General features: G+C 49.7%; 1 protein-coding gene across 1 annotated transcript; it reads right to left on the bottom strand.

The window, feature by feature from the left end:
• Window positions 1-3,479: 3,479 nt before the first annotated feature.
• Window positions 3,480-7,050, bottom strand: MLEC (malectin). Its single transcript, XM_010083887.1, has 4 exons — window positions 6,876-7,050; window positions 5,321-5,497; window positions 5,107-5,164; window positions 3,480-3,939 (listed from the first exon to the last, which is right to left on the bottom strand). Exons 1-4 carry the CDS (start codon window positions 7,038-7,040, stop codon window positions 3,710-3,712), a joined length of 630 nt encoding a protein of 209 aa, XP_010082189.1. The 5' UTR covers window positions 7,041-7,050; the 3' UTR covers window positions 3,480-3,709.
• Between the last annotated feature and the right edge of the window lie 3,041 nt (window positions 7,051-10,091).

Below are 10,091 nucleotides of genomic sequence, written 5' to 3'. Positions count from 1 at the left end.
CGCCGCGGGACAAGCCCTTGGTGAGCAAGTTTGGGATGCAGGAGCCCCCCAGAAGCTTTAGGCACCATACAACCACCAGGACCTCCCCGTGACTCACTTGGCTCTGAACCGCAGACACGCAGGCACCAGACTGTCTGGACGTTCCCCATCCTGCCTTTGGGAGATTACTGGGGGAGACCAGACCTGAAGGAGCTCCTCCAGTTCTTCTCTCCTCTGTTAGGCTGCTTCTTCCATTGACCTCAAGGGCTGGAACCAAAGATACTTGCTCACAGTTCTCTGCTTCAGCTGTGACCTCCAGAGCTGTCATCCAGGGACAGCGAGACAGTCCCCAGCTGATCACAAGGGCAGGGAATGCCTGTCCCTTGGGGAAAAACAACTCAGAAGCTCCTTAAAAAAAAAAAAAAAAGCTTCTTCAAATAGACTTTTATTCAAAGCCCAAGACAAAGGCACCAAAAAGAGAAGGGAATTCATTTGGCTTTCTGCTCACTGCCACCTGGGATACTAAAAAGGGTCAGAGCTGCTGTTTTAGCACACACACAGAAGAGGAAAATGGTTTGGCTTAGAGGTATGGAAGGAGGGGCCGATGGGGGATAATTAAAACAGGCTTTAGAACACTACCCTGAGGCTGGATCCAGGCCCAGCTCCCCACAGTGCTGCACAGGGTCATGGGCTTCATCTGCCTGCTGCTGGCTGAAGACAGCGAAGCACGAACAGCCTTGTCTAACCGCTCCCAGTTAAACACTATCTTGAACATTCCCTCAAGCACCCGTACTGGAAAGCTACAGCCAACCCAAACTTTTTATTCCCTGGTGAGGACCAGGTACCTCGTTAGACCCATCTGGCTGGTGTGCAGGGGCCAGACAGAGACAACGAGGGGAACCAGCCTGAGCATGGCGTTCCCAGCAAGGTGCTGACCTGGCTAGCCCCTACCATCCTCCCGTGTTCCCACACGCACTGTTTGAAGGCTCCTCCGAAGCAAACCTGTCAGGAGGGGATGGGCCAACTGGGAAAACTGCTTATAGCACCGTAACAGGGTCAGGAACCCTCCAACTGCCCAGACACCAGCTTCGTAGTCACAAAAATGGATAAAAACAGAGCCAAACCAAATTGAAGACATGAAGGATGAACTACTCCTCCCTATTCTTATTCAAATATGACAAATTCATTAACCGAGCAACTGGAACACAGCTTTGCCTTAGGGTGGCTGATGGCACCAAAGGGTGTCCTGGCTGCCAGGAAAGGCAGGGATAAACTACCCTAGAAGGCTTCTCTCTGACTTTTGCAGACTTAAGTGCACGCCCCTTTTCTTGCGATCAGCAAGGTGCAGAGACTACTGGGTGAGCTGCAAGAAGCCGAGCGATTCCTTGCTTCAAGGATGCTCAAATAAAATGCAGCCTGAAAGGCCTGGAGGAGAACAGCTCCTTACAGAGAAGCTTGCTTTCAAGCCCAGGTTCTTTGCTTAACAAATCAGTGCAGTTCAGGCTTCTCAAAACTGATAAAGATCTAAATGTCTCCATGCTCCAGTTAGAGCGATCCCCAAAGCACTGGAGAATCTCTGCAGGCGCTGTCACCAAACAAAGCTCATATTTTGTAAGAGTTTTGTAAGTACTAGGATCTTAACAGCAGCTAGAAGATGAAGCAGACAAGTTCAAGCTTACCACCTTTTCATCCTAAGGTTTGTTCTTAAGATCCGCTCTCTCTAAAGCCTGTCTTCCCCTTCTCGTGTGGCAGAGACCCTCTTGCTTCTCCCAAACTGGCTGTTACCACTTGTGCAACTGGAGAGAAGGTAATTAGGGTCCTACTGCTTGCTTTTTAGCTCACAGACACAGAATTAGGGTCAGGCCTACGGCGCGATGTATGTGACGAGAAAGGCAAGGTTCAGTGCCACTGCGCAGAGCAGTGCTTTGACACCTCCCTCGGCTCCCGTTCTGCAGCCCGTGAGCTGACAGCTCATGTCACAGCTTGAGGATTAGGAGGAAGCTGCTTGGGCCCAGCAGGGCAGAAAGGCTGCTCCTCCAGTTTCCTTTCCAGAAAACTAGGGAATTCTGCTGATCCTTCTCAGCGCAAAGGCTGAGCCACTGCAGGGGATCAAACCCAACAACAAACACCAGGAAAACACAGGCTCAGGGAGGAGAGGCAGCAAGGAAGACACTGCCCAGTGCCAGTGCTCTGGGTAAAGAGAGCACTTACAAGAATGAGAGCGAGCATGAGGTAAAGCGTTCTGTGAGCCCAGGGCTCATCAGCAATGAAGCTGACCTGCAAGGACCCAACCCTGCCTGGGACAGATCCTGCTCCCACACACAGAACATCTCCCTCCCACCAGCCAGAAGTGCTCAACGTGCCAGAGGCCAAGACCATGGCACAGCAGCTCCTCGGGACCTGCAGCTCTGGATCAGCAGGCACAGAGACAGCTTTCATTCTGTTCGGCCTCTGCCAGGCAGGCACAGGCTCTGCACGTGGAAACAGAAGCGTCTTGCAGAAACATCCCTGGGGGAAGCAGGTGACCTTGTCTCCAGTGTTCTGCTCACTTCCAGATCTCTGGAGGGCAGCAAACCACCTTGCTCTACAGTACTGAAATGTTGGACATCTGCGCCTTCACCACAGTGTCTCGATAAGCAAAAGGCCGAGCTAGCTGAAAACACTAACCAACTGCACTTCTGACCGCTGCAGGCAGGCCTGGACCCTAAGACAGGGAACAAGAGCTCACAGGGAGCATCCACAAGGTTGCTCCGCTCTGTCCTACGGCACAGGCTGGTCACAGTCATGGGTCAGGCAGCTAACCGTTAGGAAGGTGAAGGAATAGGTTCAGAACCTCCTCTCTAGGTCATGTGATTCTCAGCTTCTTCCAAAGGAGAGGTCACTTGCTAGAAAGGGCAAAACAAGGAACTGGGCTTAAAATGAAACCTTTGAAAAGAAAAGGATATTAAAGAAAACAAAAGCCATAATCAATACAGAAAACAAGTGCATCTGATCAGATGCTAACAACATCAGCCTCTCACAGGCTACAGCAGAATCCCTCTGCAATGGATTTAACAATACAATTGTCAAACTAGGATCCTAAAGTCTCTCCCACTGGTGCAGCAAATCAGGCCAGATAAATCCCTCCGCTTCTGGCGCAGCTTACACTCTCAGGAGGGGAACATCTCCACAGAGGCTGAGTGGCTAGCTGGAGTAGTGGTATCTTTATGCAGGCAAGTACCATACATCGAGTTGCACAGAGTCGGGGAGATGCTGAGCCAGGCTCCATCTTCCGTAGCTGTTAATCACCCAATGGCACCACAACACTTCCACGGTCCCGGACAAAACCTGGTTTTAAGAGCTGCTTCCCTGCTTAAGGAACCATATTCCACCCCGCTAAGGCAGAGATCTTGCAGCACATGGCTTTCTCTCAGCATGGGACATGGCCCAGGACTGCTAGCATCAGCTTCCAACAGCCCAATACACAGCCAGCCAGGACTCTGTTTACTCTTGGATGCCCCAGGGAGGATCGGAGGCTGCACGTGGTGCGAAGGGGAAGGCGAGGGCCTCGCTGCTTGCTGACAGGGGGAAGGTAAGCTCCTTCTTACCTGGACCTGCTATTTATTCCAAATGAATAATCTTTTTTTTTTTTCCTTAAATTATGAACAATATGGAGAAATTGAAAGTAACCGTTATCTGGTCCAACTCCTTCCCTCCCAGCCCCTTGGCTGATGCTCTGTGGGGCTTGCTCTCACAATCGGCAGAGGCAGAAGAGGGTAGGAATGAAGACACCAAAGGCCACCAATATAGGAAACATGAGGCTGCTGTTGTCCGAGGCATAGGGGTTTGGTGTGCGTGGGCCTGACTGAACCCGGTTCTTATTTGCCTGTTTTTTAACACTGGAGCCATCATCATATTCATCTTCGTCATCATCTTCCTCTTTTTTCTCCAGACCTGGGTGTGGCTGCAGCTTTGGGACATCTGTTGGACAAGATAAAAAGTTGTAAGGAGGCAGGACGTAACCTGAGAAATCACCCAAGTCACAACCTTCCCATCTCCCAGACCCAGCACGCTCACAGGCAACAGGGCATCTGACACCACATCAACACCAGAGCACCCCAGGAAACAGAAGCATCCTCCCTCAGAGAGGCTCACACCACTATTTATTTCCTCCATGATGCAAGAGTATCTAAGGACCCCATCTGCAAAGAAAACTACATCCATCCACCACATCTACCTGTCACACAGGAGAAGCTACAAGCACAAAAGCACGCTTACAGCATACACAGATACTGCTCTGTGAGATCTGGTCAAGAACAAGCACCTGCTGCCTGCGGGATGCAGGTACAAGCAGGAAGGGGAACAACCATTTCCGCAAATGGTCCTACCTCACACCACTGCACCCGCACCCCCAGACCTATCAAAGCAGCATGGCCCAACCCCACTCAAATCCAGTCCTCTGAGCCTGGAGCCCAAATTGCAGGTCCCCGCGCAGCAAGGTGCAACCTGGCCACAAGGTTACACATCAAATTTTCAGCGGCACTTGGCAACCCCAAATCAATAGAAAAGCAAACTGATGCTTTGGTCAGAGGGGGGTCCTAAATTTCCCCTGTTCAGGAGCTAGAGGGGCTCCAATGCCAGCACAGACTTACAAAGAGGGTGACGAAAGACCAAGGACTTTATTAGCACTCCCCACTGCTCTGCAGAAAAACTGATATCTGGGAAAAAACACTGCCTTGTCCTTGATCTGAGAAGGCAAACCAAAGCTCCAGGTAAGAAACACTTAACTACTAGCTAAAAGATTTCTGTAAATTACTTGTCTGCAGGGCTGCTGCTGACACTGAAGGACAGGGGGAATTTATCTGTAGCTATCAGCTAAGACTGACCAGATGTGTTCCCTTCACCTCTATCCTGAAGTCCTGAACTAAACTGATTTTTCTTGTTCCAAAAGTGACACAGATTTGTGCACTTGGAGGAACAGGAGGACACTACACACCTATATCACTCTGCAAGTGCAGTCTGTGGGAACTTGCTGAGAAAGAAAGTTTTGGCAGAGGTGGGTCAGCAAGAGCTATGATCTCATGGTCTAAGAAGCAACAGGCTGCTCTCCAAGGAGGAAAAGCCTTCTGGCTCAAAAGCTGTGCCTACCTTCCACTGTTCCTTGCAGGATGTATAGGGCACATATTTTTGGATTGTCATAGTAGCCCTAGAGAAAGTAAAGAAGGAAGTTAGTGCTGCAGCTTTGAGGCAAGAAATATTACCCCCAACCATCACCTCTCCTCCCCCAGCACACAGCTGCACCCCAGGCCTGGGGAAGAAGGGGAAAAGGCAGACCAGGGCTCTGCCCAGCAAAGCTTATTACCTTTACAAACTCAATGTGGAGCTTCCCCGTGAACGTGGAAACCTCTCCCTGGACGCTCAGTTTCCCCTTTTTGATACTCATGGGAATGATCTCATCATGAGCTGTGCTGTGTCCGACTCTGTCAAAAATGTCCAAGTCCTTCACCACCACATGGCCATTCAAGCGAACATCAAATACCTTCAGGGTGGAAGAAATGACAGTGTCAGAATGGATGCGGGCACGTGACAGTTGAAAGGGGAACTGAACAGGAAAGGTCTCTGCTTGTTATGCACAGAGGACCAGAAAGCATTGCAGCATGCACTGTCCCACCACATATACTCCCTTGGGAAGGAGTCAGAGCCCAAAAGCAGCCAAGTAAAGGCACTGAAGCATTAACATTGCTGAATGCTTAAATACCCTCAAACCTGTCTTCAACTTCAAAAATACCCCTATGTCTGCTGTTCAGAACTGAGGACAGCACTATTTTATTCTGGTTTATTCATACTTCTATTTCACGGCTTTCTTCCACCTACTGGCTGAAGACCTGCTCGTTCCACCCCAGGGTGGCTGCAGCACACCACACCCCAGGGAGTTCAGCCATTTCTCACTAACAGCCTGCAGCGGAGCAAAGAAGAGGAAACAAGCTGGTGAAGAACACAGGGTTTTAAGGAGATAAAATACTGAACTGCTAACCACATCTGTGAATTCAGAGTGAAAGTCCTCCTCAGGGCTGCAATGACTCAAACTTCACTCAGCACCTGGGGAATCCCAGCAGAACCACATGAAGGGAGAGGAACCAAAGGTGCCTCAGCCCTTCAGTTTAATCTGAGGCTGCTTTTTGCATCCACTCTGTAAGCCAGCCCCACCAGTTCTGTTCCCTGAAATACTTCTCCAGCAGGAAAGCAGCACAGTGCTTAGGAGCAGGGCTCTAGAGAAGCTGATGAAGTCGGGGGAAAGCCAGAATAAAACACACACCAATTCTCTCCCAGTTTATCACAGGGGTTTGAGTTCTTTGTGCTTCTGGTTCCACATCTGTACATGAGGCATTTCAAAAGTGGGCAAGGACTATTCTTCTTCAAAGAGCAACAAAGAGAGTTGAATTTAACTCTGTGCTTTCGGGATCGGTTTGAACCAGTATCAAGTCTTATCACACTTGCAAAAATTGTTTTGAGTAGGTTATTTAACCCAGATCACTTCCCTGATTCAGTCTGTGCAATAATTCCTCCAGCGCAAGCATGCTGTCAGGCCAGGAACAAGTGTTCAGGAAAAAGACAAAACCACTTCTGCTCAAAGCCACCGCAGCCTAAACAGATCATAAAACTCTAGTGCTAGTTATGTTTAGTTGCACACGTTTGTTTGAATACTTTGTAATGTAATTTTCCAGGCCAACTATGTATCTGGAATGTGGAAGAGAGCTCGAAGTTTCAGAGGCCCCGAGAACTCTAGGAACAAAGTGAACCATTAGCGTCTTACTTCACTCCTTTCTCCAGCACGCAAAGCAGAAGAGGCAACCTGGACACACAGAGTCTTAGCCAGGAACTAGCAACAAAGAGACAGACAAGGAGCTGTTGCTTACCTTCTGTTGAGACTGTGCAAAATAGACCTCTGCAAACTTCAACACGAGCACGTAGTCACCCTCCTCTTTGATGGGAACTTCATAGCCAAAGGTTTCCTCATTGTAACGCTCGGTCTGGTACAGAATCTGATCTTCTGCATTGGACCGCAAGATTGGCAGCTTCATACCGTAGTCAGAAGCTGGATTTCAAGCAGAAAACAGTGAGAGGAAGGGTTAATTTCTGAGGCACATAAAGAGTACATGAAGTGTCTCTTCCAAGTGCTTAACTCCCTAAACTGTGTTAGCACTGATACCCTCAGACCCGTCTCCCCTCCTTGCTCTGCCCAAGAGGAGGCACTACTGGAGCAGAAGCAGAGGCAGCCAGAGCACCAGAAGCTGGGTCCTGTAGAAAAACAGGTCTGGACCTGCTGCAGTCTAAGACACAGTAAACTCACTCACACCATGTCAGAAGGAAGAATCCATTTCACAAACAGGGCACAGAGACAAAGGACTTGGCCATTGACTCCTGCTTCAAAGAGGAGAAACACCTAGAATACTTTTACATTTTCAAATTACAAACTCTGAGTACAAGAACAAAACAGTCAGCATAGGACTGACTCGACTCATTCAACACATTTGACCTCAGCAGTCGATGGCACCGGGTGATGGAGACTCACCTTCCTCAAGTGAAAACCTGAGGAATGGCAATAGGGTGAAAAGCATTAGGCGTCTTACAAAACCCTTTCTTCTCACCACAGCCACGCAATACCTGCTAGCTTGAAGACAGGAAGAAGGAAGCAAGAAAGATGCACGAAGGTTTCAAAAGCACGAGCAGCTCCATCTGCTGCTGTTCTCACAGCCACCCAGATGAAATGGGCGCTGTCTGGGGGCATCTCAACAGCCCCCTGAGAAGGGCCCAGACAAGAGAATACCTGAGAAAATACCAGAAATCTTAAAATTTACTGCTTCTCTGCCATTATTTCACCACTTCTACAGTATCCTTTAAAAGATCTTAACCTGACTCGACGTTGTATTGTGTCAGGGTTACTGTACAAATGCAAACTGATGCGTGCCTCCAGAGCTCAGAATCAAGCAATTCCCCAGTGAAGGAGGGGCAGGAGGGAAGACTGCGGACACTACCTGCCCACTGGCACTTCAGTCAGAAGAAGTTGATCCAGACGAAGTTCTCTGCTGACACTTGCTACTTCCACCCCCATTTCCATGGGAACAGACACTGCTTTGGCCAAGACAAAGCAAGAACTACTAACCCAGCACACGTTGCCAAAGATGGAGCCAAAGCAAACGAGCAAGAAGAAATTAATGCCAGTTCTTAGTGTCCCGTTTCACACACAGCTGCTCCAGCAATCTTCTGCTTCTCTTTACCACTCAAACCTGGCCACAAAGGCTGAAGACTCTGATCACCAGAAATAGAGGGTGAAAAGTTTAACCTGTCCTCCCACACAGATATTTCTGGCCAGCTACAGATTACAGCGATAGCGAACCAAGGACTCCGCAGAAGTCAGCTCCTATTAGAGGAAAGCCTGCAAAGGAAGAAAGTCCTTTAGTAGCCAAGAAGGTAACTGGAGAGGAAGACCTGTCACCTGAGGTCTGTTGACATCGCTGTGGAGGTGAGCTTGACTTCACAGTGCACTGAGAGGTAGCTCACCAAGGGATGAACTGTGTGCATTAAGCTGCGACTCAACTACGTTACACACCTGGCTATATTGTAATTGCTGTCAGCACATTGTGCCCTTAAGGGCACGGCATCTGAACCCAGGCTTGAAAAAAAAAAAAAAAAAAAAAAAAAAAAAGGGGTTTCATTTGCTCAGAGGCAGTACAGCCCAGAAACACTATCCCTAGGTTGTTTCCTCCCACTCAGCCTCATATTTCTGCCGTAGCCATTAAATGCCTATCAACACAGAGGGGAGCCCAGTGTAAACCGAACAATGGTGCAATAAAAAGCCATTGAGGGAAAAGCAGCTGAGAGCTCAAAGGGGTAAAGTCTCCTCCGCTGTGCCTGGCACCACTGGCTGAAGCAGGATTACTGTAACAGCTTGCTGTTCAGAGAAGACACCACAGGCTTTCCCCAAAGGAAGAACATGTCAGTGTGCTCAAAAAAAGACCCTTTTTTCTCCTCAACTCAAAAAATAAATTGTTCAAGTCCACAAGGATATTTTCCTTCAAGTCACACATGTGAGAGGTCTGTGAAGGGAAGCTGACCTAAGGCAATCAGCACACCTTGTGTGAAGGGGGTGCCAGCTTCCACGGGGTGAAAAACACCTAACAAACCACATTAATATTTAAATGTGACCTCCTCTGTCTCCATTATGCCCAAACGGCTCTCCACTCAGGACAGCACCCACTCAGGACAGCACTCACGCAGGCTGAGCAACGGCAGTCCTAGCTGTATGGCACAGGACAATCCTCACCATCCTGCATGGACATAGCGAAGGTTAGACATAAAAGTCAAAAGCTCATCTTCTCTGCACTCCACCACTCACCTGCTGTCACCTGACAGCAGAAGCAGGTCAGCACATCTAACTTTTCAATACATTTGTGAATCAGCTAAGTTTTGGTGCATTGATTATCAAACAGGCAACATTCATACAACCTGAGAAGTTTCAGGAGAAGTAGGAACAGGTAACCCAAGTGCAAATATAATATTAATTCTCCATCCTGTCCTTACAGGCAGGGAGAAGCTTTTACTGATTCAGCAGTTAGAGCAGCTGCTCATATCCCATCTGTCTCTACTTCTGCTTCTGTCGCTGCCCTGCTCTTGAGCACGCTGCCAGGGCTGGCGCTGGGCTGCGCAGGGGAGCACACCAGCCACCTCCACCTTCCTCCTGCCCGGCCCCAGCACCGGGGCTCCCAGTGACCACCCTCCCTGCTGGGACCAGGCTGCTGGTGACAGGCATGGCTTCGCACCGCGAGCGATGGGGTTGCGCAGAGCAGGCAAAGTCTGGTCTCACTTTACCGAGCGCACTGCAGGCTGGGCTTCAGCTGGCAGATCTCGCTGTGGAAACTGGGGTCTCTCGGTGGAAAATGGCAGGAGAGGAGCCAGGCAGCTGCGTGCGGCCGCTTTGGCAGCCGGACCGCTCCCGTCGTTTTTTTTAAATTCCCCCCCAGCCCGCGAGGAGCCACTTCCCTCCGGCATTACACAACCCCTCACCCCCCAACCGGGAAAACCGGCCCGCAGCCCCCGGGCTCATCCCGCAGCCCCGGGGCCCAGTGCCGGCT

Source organism: Pterocles gutturalis, unplaced genomic scaffold (assembly GCF_000699245.1).
Source record: "Pterocles gutturalis isolate BGI_N339 unplaced genomic scaffold, ASM69924v1 scaffold14590, whole genome shotgun sequence".
Lineage (NCBI taxonomy): Eukaryota > Metazoa > Chordata > Aves > Pterocliformes > Pteroclidae > Pterocles > Pterocles gutturalis.
The sequence above is the reverse complement of the archived record's forward strand: the minus strand, read 5'-3'. Positions and strand labels throughout refer to the sequence as shown.

Coding starts and splice junctions, on each gene's coding strand:
- MLEC (XM_010083887.1), bottom strand. CDS start 7,040: ATGAAGCTGCCAATCTTGCGGTCCAATGCAGAAGATCAGATTCTGTAC. Junction 5,165..5,320: donor TCCACATTGAGTTTGTAAAG/GTAATAAGCTTT, acceptor TACTTTCTCTAG/GGCTACTATGACAATCCAAA. Junction 3,940..5,106: donor CCTGCAAGGAACAGTGGAAG/GTAGGCACAGCT, acceptor CTTGTCCAACAG/ATGTCCCAAAGCTGCAGCCA.